Genomic DNA, 12630 nt, shown 5'->3' with positions numbered 1-12630 from the left:
ATTACTTTGTTAATCTTTGGTTGAAGATGAATTTTTGTATGGTAATGAATGATGGAGAATTTAGATTGCTCACTAATTTTTGTTTGAGGGTTACTAAAGTGAGAATTTCCTGTATAAATCTTGAGTTGAATTGAGTTTATTCAGTACACATATACATTTAAAAACTTATTAAATTATCATTCCTAAAGTTTTATTTTCACAAATACATTCAAACACACTTATATATAACTAATGGTGATACTAAGAGAAAGCTTAGATTTTAAATTTATTTTATAATAATCCTTATTATTCTCTCGCTCATAACTTAGCTCCAGAGTTTTTCTCTTTAATATATATATAATATTATATTTAAATTTCATATATATATATATATATATATACTATTTTTAATCATATAAGGATTGAAAATTTACTTTTTAGACGATAAACTTTGTTTTATTGACAGCAAGACTTTATAGGTTTGAATGAATCTTAGCTCACACAATGTAAATGCTCAAGCTTATAAAATATTAAGATTATATTTGTGCATGTTTATGAAACAAGTGATTTATTCACATTTTATTATATATTTAACAAAAATTAAAAAGAATATATTTTTGATTTTTTTCTAGTTTAATCATTGAATTAGTCCCTTTAATTTTCTCTTTCTTCCCTTTTGGTCCCTGCACTCCAGATTCCTCACATTAGGTCCTTGTACTTTTGAAAACAGGTAAATCAAGTCCAATGGCAGACCGGCGTCAAATCTTTTGTCTCTTGCCTGACATGGCATATAAAATGAATAAAAAAATATTAAAATAATAAAAAATTTAAAAAACTGAAAAAAGGTTTTAAACGGGTTAGGATCTGATAGCCTGGATCCAAACTTAAAACACCCTACTTTTTCCCATTTTTGGTCATCATCCCTAACAATCCCTAAACCTTTCGCCAAGTGCTTCTTTCTCCATCCAGGCCACCGTTGTATTCCAATCTAAAGTGAGCTCCTCCACTTGCGCCACTGTGGCCATCATAGTATCCCCAAAGCCAGAGGTTTGTTTGATGGTTCTTCATGGAATTGATTTTTGTTGGTGTAGAATCATAGTGGAGGAATTATTGCATAACATTCAGAGTAATGAAGTCTAAAAACTTTCATGATTATGCATAAAAACCCCTTCTATATCCTAATATAGTCAATTGTGTTATTATCTTTGTTGGTGCAGAATCATAGTGGAGGAATTATTGTTGCGAGAGAAGTAAGATATGGTTATGTATTCATTACTGCCTCTGAATTGTTGGTGAGTATACATTTTCATTATACAAGTTGTTCTGTTTAATATTGTTCCTTTTATTCACTGGATTTGATTGTCAGGAACGAAGAAATAGAAAACCTGAGAGAAAATAGAGGCAAAACTAGGTCAACAAAGTTGTACATCTATGGAATCCCCTCCAGCTACAGATATAGAATTCCCTATTTTTTTCAACTCATGCTAGCACAACGGAGCCTACAGCTGAAGCTAATCAAAGGCTTGCAGACTGAATTTTAGAAATTAATTCTCTAGGAAAGTTTGTCTGTAGTGGTGACTTCTCATTTTTGTCTTGTTTTCCTGGTGGTTCTTGTTATGTTTCAGCCTATAGACTGAATTTCAGAAATTAATTCTCTTGTTAAGTTTCCCATGATTTTTTTTTGGTGAATTGCACTGTCTGAACCTTGTTCAGTATTTTGTCACATTTAATTGGTCAATACAGCTGCAAGTTTATGGTGGATCTTTGTTAAAAAAATTGAAAATACTATTGTAAATCAATTATTGTATAGAAATGAATTTAGTGTTTCCAGTTTCACTGTTAAGCAATTCAGAAATGAATGTTGTTTCCAATTTCATTGTTATTCAATTCAGAAATGATTTATTCACTCAAAGGAACTAGGAGCTCTACCATTATATAAACTAACAAATTGAACTGATTTTCCTCATTTATTATACTGATTTTATTTTTTAATACCAAAATAAGTTAATCCATCATAAGCAAACTTCCTAGCTTTGCTCAACCGTGATTTGTTTGAGAGAACTAGAGCCCTACAATCGATGTGAACATATTTACAAGGCTTGAGTTGGGCAAAGATGTGGTCCAAGCGTGACATTGAGGAGGAAGATGGACACAGGAGAGAAGGACATATAAGAGGAAGGAACAATACTTAGAACTCTAGCAGCGATCGCAACGATGAAGCATGATGCTGAGGAGGAAGATGGACACAGAGGAGGATGACATAATACTTGAGACTGGCAGTGATCACAAACAGTGAAAGAAGATGCTAAGAAGGAAGATGGACACAAAGGAGGAGTGCACAATCGTTGAGCTACGGTAGCCGTCTCAACGACGAAGGAAGACAATGGTGGAAGAGAATAAGAAGGGAGGAGTGGGTTTTTTTTGTTCAGGTGAGTGTTTTAAGTTTAGTTCCGGGCTATCGGATCCTAACCCGTTTAAAACCATTTTCAGTTTTTTAAATTTATTATTATTTTAATATTTTTTAATTTATTTTATATGCCTAATCAGTTTCAAGAGACGGAAGAATTGACATTGGTCTGTTATTGAATTTGATTTATATGTTTTCAAAAGTACAGAGACCCAATGTGAGGAATCTAGAGTGCAGGGACGAAAGGGAAGGAAGAGAAAAATACATGAATTAATTCAGTGCATTAAACCATTTTTTTCTAGTTGTATTTTTTTTTAACTATTTTTGTCTTCTATAAATATATTTTTATTTATCAAACGTCATTTTATTTTCCCTTTACAATCTTGTCTGAGTGAGTTGTCTCTGGTTTTGAGAGAGAGAGAGAGAGAGAGAGAGATGGGGGTGGTGAGGAGCGAGGAGAGCAGGGAAGCGGAGATAGAGGAGATCAGAAGGATAATCGAAGGTGAGAGGACCGGGGAAGAGGAATGGAAAGGGAATAACGGCGGCGCCGACGAGCTACCGGGTGGTGCTGATGGCCGGATGGTGTGTGTGACAAGTGGCGTTTCCTTCTTGGGTTTTGCCCTCGTAGATCGCCTCCTCTCCCGTGGTTTCACCGTCCGTCTCGCTTTAGATTCTCAAGGTACTTCATTGACATAGCCATTGTTAGATCGAGTTTGGTTTTCTCTCTCTTCTGGTTTTTAGAGCGTTTTGATCTTTTGCTGATGATGGTTATTAGGGTTTGCTTTTGATTGGTAAAAAATTGGGGAAACCTAATTTTTATAATGTGTATTGCTTTGTTTGATTGTAAATTAGAAATCTTTAGTTTATTTCCCAACTAAACACAATAGAACTTTTTCTTCTCTTCCTTTTTTTTTCCTTGGTTTTGGTTCTTCTTGTGTGCGCTTTTGGATTGAGGAAAATTTAGGGAAGGGAAAGAAAATTAAAATAGAAATAAAATTACTGTTGTTAAATGGATCAGAAAATATATTGGTTAGATTATTCTTTTGTCCTTTGTTTTTTTCTCAACCAATCTTGCACCATAGAAAAGCTTTTTTTTTTCCACAAATTTTAAAATTTTAAGTTTAGTAAGTTGTGGCCCATTGTAATGATGACATTTTTTTTTTTCATTTAAGTTGTGCTCCATTGTAATTATGATTTTTTTTTTTAAATTCGTCTTATTTGCTTAAACAGTGTTATTCACTTTAATATATCGTGGTTTATTTATTTATTTATTTTTTAAAAAGTGTTATATTGTTGAAAGTTTTATCCAAATGATTACAGCTTGAATTTTAGAATTTAGAAACGTGAAAGCTAAGGTTTAAATTTTGATATTTTTAAATTAGCTTGAGACATAGTTAGATATAGAAAATTTGATGTTCTAATTCTTTTTAATTATTTGTGAGATTGAGGAAAAAAAGTTATTAATTGTTCCATTAGTAAGAATTCTGTGATAAATGGATCTATTTATTAGTGTGGCAATTAGATATAGTAATTCAAGACAAGTATGTATATTTATATATGTTATATGTGTGTACATATATATTTTTGATAAATGACACTAACAGATTGGAATATATATATATATATGCTGATTTTTGTTCTTTTCTTTTAATGTGATGGAGAAGATCATGAATTCAGTTTCTCAAAGGTTTTTTTTTAAATTATTTGTACATATAGGCTTGTTTTTTAACAAAATGTTGCATTGAGATAAGAGGAAGAATTTATTTTTAAAATAAAGTTGGGACCATTAAGGATATAAAACCAATGAAAATACGGGAGAATACCCCATATGCCTGTTTTTTTCCCTCCCTTTTTTTATATATATTTTTTTATTTGTCAATTTATCAAAAAACACTCGCCTTGTGCCATAGTGGTGTCAATAGAGATGTTGTGGTTTTTGTCGGGTTCAGGAAATCAAGGCATTTAAGTCTCACACATGAAATGAGTGTTGGTGTTGCAGAGGACTTGGAGAAGGTGAGGGAGTTGGAGATGTTCAGGGAGACGGACAGGGATAGTGGTGGTGGGGGTGGTGTCTGGGCAGTGATCGCCAATGTCATGGATCTGGACAGCCTTTGCTGTGCCTTTGATGGTTGCGCGGCGGTGTTTCACACTTCTTCTTTCATTGATCCCTCTGGTGTCTCCGGCTATTCTGTAAGACCTTATTTTCAATTTACATTTTGCATTTTTTTAACTTACCTGTGTCTAAACTACGAAGTTATTTTGGTAAAGTAAAAAGTAAAAACAATCTAAAGAGATCATGTGATAAATAATAGATAAACTGGGGCATAAGTTTAAGTCCACTTCAGGAAATAGAGATGAAGCAGGATGAGTAGGTGTCATCTGATTGTTATTTCATTACTGTTCATTGTATGGTTATGGTTGTCCATAAACTGATGTAATCATAATTATAATTATATATACACCCCTGTAAAGGTTCAGATATTTACATATAATCTTATAGTCAAAATTTGGTTGTTGGAATTTACAATCAATTTTAGAAGTTTAGCATAGATTCTAATGATATGACATCTCTCTCTATAATAAAAGAATTATGCTGCGTGCAGGTTGGCCTTGACAAAGGAGACCATTTTGGTGATTAGGGAGATCAATTGTCATTTAACCTAAGCTCAAGGGGCTGCTTTTTTATGTACTGATTTTACAGTGAGAGGGTGACATATATATATATATTTGATTATCCAATAATTTGTGGGTTTATATGTAAAATCTCCTTTGCAACAATTCAGTAACTTTCTACTGTCCTGTCATGACCTAACTCTCATGCCATTCAATGGGGTATGCCAGATTGGTTGGTGTGCTTAGTTGGTAGGTATTGAACCTACCATTGAATGGTAGTTATATTAGCCACCTTGCAGCTCATGTGGCAATTAGAAAGACGAATATAGAAAATATTAGAGTTTCTAGATTATCTTTGTGTATGTGGCTCTCAGACAGGGGATCACTTGATTATGATGTTTCATGTTAGCATCCTATTCAATGACTTAAGGAATTGTCAAATTTTTAGGTGGGTCGTAGATGAATCATGCTAAAAAAACCATGGAGCTTCTCTAATTTGCCGCCAACTCGACTTTCCTTTATTTGGCAAAAGGAATAAAGCTCTACTGATTTTCTTTCATACTGGGACTCTTGCTTTTTCTCTTTTTTCTTCATACTTTTTTCATTGTGATTGTCCTATGAATATAGAAGTTGTGCAATCAATATTGATCAGTATTAATCAACAATTAAAGAGAATTACATTTAAACTTGTGCCATCCTATCTTATGCTTGTCAATGTGAAGGAGGAGGAAGTGCCTCCTAGGAACATGCAGTCATAGTCTTCATTTCTCAACTCTATGAACTATTTCTTTGTAATGTTGGAATTACTCTGGGCAGTTTTTTTGTTAGAGTTCTTCCTTTTGCAACATATTTGAAGGTTAAACATCCATTTTAATCATCTTGTCTTCAGAAACAAATGGCAGAGATGGAGTCAAGAGCTGCAGAGAGAGTAATAGAAGCATGTGTGAGAACTGAATCTGTGAGGAAGTGCATCTTCACATCTTCACTTCTTGCCTGTGTCTGGCGACGCAGCTCCCATCATAACCACAGTCTCCCCACAATTGTTGATGAGAACTGCTGGAGTGATGAAACCTTATGCAGAGATAGAAAGGTATCAGTAATGTACTATTTGATCACTGTCAAGAACTCCTGCTTCATCACAGATTCTCATCTTTATCTGTTCTGCAATAGTTACTGTAGTATTAATGTTGATACATATATTATCCTGAACAGTGATCCTATTCAGTATCAGCATTCAATTCAACTCACTAGGAGTGAATCTGATATACTTCTCAGAAACGCATATAGAATGATTCTTGAAAACCAATCTTATCGATCATTCAATTGCAGTTATGGCTTGCATTGGGTAAAACAATGGCAGAGAAGGCTGCATGGAGAGCAGCTCGCGGAAGGAACCTGAAACTGGTAACAGTATGCCCTGCACTTAACACTGGTCCAGGATTCTGCAGGCGTAATGCTACTACATCAATTGCATACCTCAAAGGTATTGATCCCTATCTTTTAACACAGTACTCAATCGTCAAAAGCAATCGATGAAAAGAAAAGAGACGGAAAAACAAAATTATCTAAATCTCATGCAGGATCACAAGAATTATTCACCGACGGGTTGCTGGCAACAGTGAATGTTAACAGAGTGGCTGAAGCACATGTTTGTGTTTATGAAGCAATGGATAGCACAGCTTGTGGGAGGTACATTTGCTATGATAATGTCATTAGACGAGCCGAAGACACCATCGAATTGGAGCGACAACTCGGTATTACAAACAGAATATCCGGAACAACAACCACCACCCTCGACGGCCCAAATTCATTCGAGTTGTGTAACAGCAAACTCTCTAGGTTGATCTCTACTTCGAGATGGTGCCACTAAGATGGCGATCAAATCGCTCGACTGAGAGTACTGTTTGACTCTGTTTGTATGAGCTTGCGTGTACATCATCAGACAGCCAAATAAATTATTGCATCTGTTCTGCGATTAGTGTCAAAATTTAATGCAACAAATAAAAGGAAATGCATCAAATCAAATAACCTAAAATGGTAAACAACAAAACAAGATACACAGCCCTAAAATCTCACTGCTTGCAATGCAATTGCACATCAAGGGGATACATCAGAGATGGGAAAAAGGTAATAAAGCATTGAAGTTACAAATCACCCAAAAATATAAACCATACACAATTAAGGTAAAATAAGAAAAAGAAAAAGAAAACATTGACACACAAAGTTTAAATCAACACTTCCCCTTTAACCCCAGAGAAAGAAACCCTACCAAAACCCCAATTACCAACCTGATAAATCTCAAGCCAAACTCTCTCTGCCTCTAAACCTCCAAACAAATGACCATTAATACATTCATTAATGTCTTCTTCTTCTTCTCCTTCTGCAAAGCTCTTCTTACTCACAATAACATCCTTCACAACCTCATCATCTCCAATGGTACCTTTCTCTACAACAACAGCAGCAGTAGTATTCTTCTTCTTATTGTTAATAGTAATATTTCCTCCTGTCTTCTTCAATGAGCTCAAGAACCTCCTGCCAACCATCAATGGAACCTTGAAGAGAGCCATGGTCAACAAGCTCAACACAGCACAAGGACAACAACTGACTGCAATGCAATCTGCAAGGATGAATGCAGTGCATGCTCTGCAACATTTGCCGGAACATTCGACGATGTCAGTTGGCTCATCAGTCGGTGGTGATCGACGTCTCCATGCATCACCGACGGTCTTCGATCTCTCCTTTGCCACCTTCATCTCAATTATATGAGCCTGGTTTGATTGGAAAAATAGCTTGAGAATGATCAGACTGGTGTTAAAAACATGAGGAGCTCATGAGTCATGCCACATGCATACTCTCTAGTTTTGGTTACTGACGTGAACAAAAGGTTCATGTTTTAATGCAGTGGAAAATTAGGAAATGGTCCTTTGTATCTTGGGAAAAAGTCATTTCTGTGCATCAAGCTATCCTTTTTCTTCTTTTCCCTAATTTCAGAAGATTTCAGGGTTCTTTTTGGTTTTTTTTTTTTTGGAAATTTTCACTATAATTCTAAAAATAAAAATAATAAAAGTGAGTGTAGGTATTTTGCATGCCTGTCCAAACCTCACCAACATACCACCTTATAAAATGTGTCATGTCTTTTGGTTGATTGAGCTTCACACCACCAACTTGGTGGATGTTGCTGCATCATTCGTTTCTCTCTTGATTTGATTGAAAATTCAAGGACAATATTCTAATTTAACTTAATTAATGGAATTGTCTTCTGATTGATATATATATATATTTCATAAATATGGATAAACCAAGTGTCAATAAGATGTGTTGATTTTCTAAGTATATCACATGCCCTCATTTTGTGTGGTGATGATTTGACCTCTGGTCTTCATATTCGACAGAAGACTCGATGTCAATAGGTTAATGTGTGGTTAGCTTTATATATATATACATATATCATCTTTAAAAGAAAATATATGCAATCATATATTTATAAAAATAAAAAATAAAAAAGACATGACTTAGATAGGTCATCAACTCCAGATGAGCCAAACAAGATAATACAATTGAAAATAAAGAAATTGTTGTCATAGGTTCACAACTATCGTTGATTTGATTTTGATTTAATAAGCATCTTCTAATTTATTTGCATAAGTTTTCTATTCCAATCTTTTTTTTTTATAATGTGTGGTAATAAATAATTCAATAAAGAGAACATTTTCATTAATGCCATCAACATGCTTGTGATGCATTGATATATATATATATATATTACAAGTAAGCATCTCAGATTCTCTGAATATTATAATTAGATTTTTTTTTAAATTTTGAGAAAAGATATTATATTTAATAGCTCGACAGACTCCTGCAAGTTGTCCTTTTACCCAAAAAAAAATAAAAATAAAAAATAATAATAAGAAATGCACTTGATTTGATCTATGTCTGTTTGACTAAATATTAAGCATCCAAGTGTTAAACTAACTCAGGGGCATATATGTTATTATGCTAAATCTTAAGCCTTATTTTCTACATTTTCAACATTAAAGGAAATTAAAAGCTAAAATTTTTTTTTATAGTTATAAATTATAATCCTGGATTATTTTCATTTATAACCCTGTAAATTTATAATTGGTTGTGCACTCCATTTACAAGCAACATTTGTGTATACAATGTAAAAATCAGTTAAAACTCTTGCAAATGTACATCTGAAATTATGATATTGTCGGGTGTTTATAAGAAAAAACCTTAATACTAATACATTTTGGAACAAGTATTACTAAATTGAATAAATTAATTCCCCCTAGAAGCTAAATTACCATTTTACCCTTGTGACTTTAATTTAATATGAGTAGATATCAAATAAAAAATTTATAAAAAATAACATTTTAAGCATATAAAAGGAGTTCCTTGAAAAAGCCTCTCAAATATTTAGTAATTCCATGCAATACTAAGATATCAATTCATAAAAAACTAACACATGAGGTTCTCCACAAAAACTATGAAGATCTCAAGGGAATGATCTACAAATATGGAGAATTTCAGGGAGTCAAGTGAAAAACCTCCAAAAAAAAAAACTAAAAACAAAATGGTAATATAACTATAAATCTAATACAAACACTGTCAGCAAAAAAATAGATCTAAAGGGAGTAAATGCAAATGTGGACCTCTCTAGGGGGTTAGACACAAAAAAATACAGAAAAAAAGAAAAGAAAACTCCATAAATAAATTAAATAAAAGCAAAGGGTTATGAACGCAAAAACACCAACGCTGAGACCAGTTAACAGAAGCAAGAGACGCAGAGACAACAGACCGACTCATCGGAAGGGAATGGTGGGTTAGGGGCGGTTACCTGGGCGGCGTCGGAGAGAGGTGGCGGATTCACGGAGGTGGTGTTGTACTCCGGCGAAGAAGGTGATGGCGGTCCGGCGACGCCATCGGCAATGGGGCCCTCTTCTCTTCCCCTGAATCCGAGGAAGGGGCTTTTGAGGACACACTGTACGAATTTCGAGGAAAAAGAGGGGGGTATTTGCAAAGATTTCCTGAAACTCGTCAGAGGCCGTCTATCGCTTTCATCGGGTGGGCTTTTCTCTTTGCTTATTACTTATTAGTATTCATGAGAGGCCACTTCCTCTTTTATGCTTTTTATTTTATTATTTGCTTTTTATTTTTACTTTTATACCCCTCACTAAATCTGGATTTGATTGGGGTTTTAACTCTTATGACTAAGAAATTAGACATTTTTATTAATGTGAAAAAGGTTGGAGAAAATTTTTACCTTTATTTTTGTTTTTATTTCTTTTTTTATTATGTTGATGTTAAAACGATTAAAAAAATAAATCACACATATATATATATATTAAAATAAAGGAAGCACATGATTATGTAGAATGAGCAACAACCTTGTAAATCCATCGGAATGGAAGTACAATTACAATACAAAAATTAAGATGCATGACGGTAGCAATGAAGGTTAGGTTGGTCAAGGTGGTAGGAGCTTAGAGCCCTTTCAATAAGTAATTCAAGCTCGAATTTTTATGGATGTGAAAAATCCTGATTGAGAGAGATCTTTACTCCGTAATAGATTTTTAGTAACCTATCTCTGGATTAGTTTAGAGGGGCTCCTGGATATCGGTAGTTAAAAGAAAAAAAAAATGTATAGCGGTAAACATCGAAATCAAGTGGGAAGAAGCGCTACATGTTGTCTGCGAGGCAGTTGTCCATTACATGGGGTGATACGCCGCGTTATTGGAGATGGATTTTTGTTTATAATACCAGGTTTATGTCTCTCGATCTCTCGTTTATTATTTATTTTTAATTATTCTTTTGCATTTATTTTTCTCATTTTGGTGCCCATCGATTCATTTTTTTTCTGTAATATATTTTTATCTATTTTGGAAATTAATTAATTTAGTAGCTTTTACAGCTAGCAATTCGGGCCCGTTTGAATTGCGGAATAGAAATGAATAGTGGGAATGGAAGAAGGGAGGAATGAAAGAATAAGAATAGAGAAAAAGAGGAGGATAATAATAATAAAAATGTTTGGTTTGAGAGAATAAGAGTTAGGAATAGGAAAAAGTAAGAGAGAGATATGATCAAAATTACATTTATACCCTTTTATATAAATAAAATAAATGAATTATGTTTAATAATAAATATTTACCATTATTTATTATTAAATATTTAGAATATAATTATTTATTTTAATTTAATATAGTCAAATAATTAAAATTAATATAATTAATTCACATATTTAATTAATATATTTAATTATAATAATTAATAATAATAATAATAATAGTTAAAAAAATAATGATATTTAAATTAATTTATTATGTTAATCAATATATATTATAACAATTTAAAATTTTAATTTAAATTATTATGATTAATTATTTAAAGTAATAATTTTTTTATTAATATATAATTAAATAATAAAAATAAAAATATAAAAAATAATTTAAATATGATTATTTTTAATATTTATTTATTTAAAGTGTAATAATTAAATTTATTAGTTAATTTTATTAATTTTAAATATTAATTAAATATAAATAGAGGAGTAATATAGACATTTTCATGCTAAGGAGAGCCAAACCCCCCATTTTTTCAAAGAGTGCCATTCATTCACATGCATTAGTCCCATTACCATGAAAAGACACTATTTATGTCTTTCCTGGTTACCAAACATGGGTTAAAGATTCATGGATTCATGGGGTGCATGTGATTCCCACTCCCAATGAGACAATCCATGATCCAAACAGGTCCTCAGTATCGATTTCTTGGAAAGTTAATGGGTTATTTTTATCTGGACCAAAATACCCTCCAACTTTCCAAAAAAGTACATAGGGTTATCAAAATACCCCATCAATTCAGTGCGCCGGACAGCTTCAGGTACAACTCCAAAACTTAGTACTTCTTCTTCTTCTTTTTTTCAGACCAAACAAAGAAAACTAAACACGGAAGAAAGCAAACTCAGATTAAAAGCAACAAAGGGTAGAAAACCTAAAAGGCTGACCTAAATTCCAAGGAACTGAAACACTTTTGGATTTCTTCTGAAATTACTTTCAAACCTCTGAAATCGATGTGATTTTCGGCTGAAAAACATCTGCAAAACATGAAAATAGGCCTATGAAATTTCACAGAAATTACATAAATATATCATTTTTTTATGCCTGCCACATGCCTTCCCTGTATGACTTCAAAAGTCTGAATTTCTTAGTAAATCTTTGTGAGAGCTGCTTGTTTTGTATTAATTATTAATGTATAGTTATTTATTTTTATTTTTATTTTGTTCCTTTTCATGTGCTCAAAAGTATGACTTGTTTTTTCTTTTAAAGATTGTGGTGTAATGAAGTTGTATAAAATCATAGATTGCTTGTATGTTTCTATTAGAGAAATGATGTATTTCCTTCTTTGTTCTGTTTTGTAGAAAATTTGTGATGACTATAAATTCAATAATAACAATAATTTTAGGCTTTATTTATATAAATTTGTAATGTTTACACTATAGTTTACATTTATGTCTATTTATGGATTAAATTGTTTTATGCTATAACTAAAGTGGTGTGTTTCCTTATGCTCTCTGTTTTCTTTTCTTTTTTCTTTTTTTTGCAAATTTTGTTGTTTATTTTATATGTTTT

At 32.6% G+C, this 12630-nt stretch overlaps 2 protein-coding genes across 2 annotated transcripts; one reads left to right on the top strand and one right to left on the bottom strand.

Annotated features, from left to right (window-relative positions):
• The first annotated feature begins 2763 nt into the window (after positions 1-2763).
• LOC120259478 (cinnamoyl-CoA reductase-like SNL6) lies at positions 2764-6968 on the top strand. The gene is made up of 5 exons (XM_039267090.1): positions 2764-3065; positions 4386-4576; positions 5889-6089; positions 6329-6482; positions 6580-6968. The coding sequence occupies exons 1-5, from the start codon at positions 2822-2824 to the stop codon at positions 6867-6869; spliced, it is 1080 nt and encodes a 359-aa protein (XP_039123024.1). The 5' UTR covers positions 2764-2821; the 3' UTR covers positions 6870-6968.
• A 101-nt stretch (positions 6969-7069) lies between these two features.
• On the bottom strand, positions 7070-10166 carry LOC120259271. Its single transcript, XM_039266848.1, has 2 exons — positions 9840-10166; positions 7070-7767 (listed from the first exon to the last, which is right to left on the bottom strand). The coding sequence occupies exon 2, from the start codon at positions 7750-7752 to the stop codon at positions 7225-7227; it is 528 nt and encodes a 175-aa protein (XP_039122782.1). The 5' UTR covers positions 7753-7767; positions 9840-10166; the 3' UTR covers positions 7070-7224.
• Between the last annotated feature and the right edge of the window lie 2464 nt (positions 10167-12630).

This window comes from Dioscorea cayenensis, chromosome 4 (assembly GCF_009730915.1).
Source record: "Dioscorea cayenensis subsp. rotundata cultivar TDr96_F1 chromosome 4, TDr96_F1_v2_PseudoChromosome.rev07_lg8_w22 25.fasta, whole genome shotgun sequence".
NCBI lineage: Eukaryota > Viridiplantae > Streptophyta > Magnoliopsida > Dioscoreales > Dioscoreaceae > Dioscorea > Dioscorea cayenensis.
This window is presented reverse-complemented; position numbering and strand designations above follow the sequence as displayed.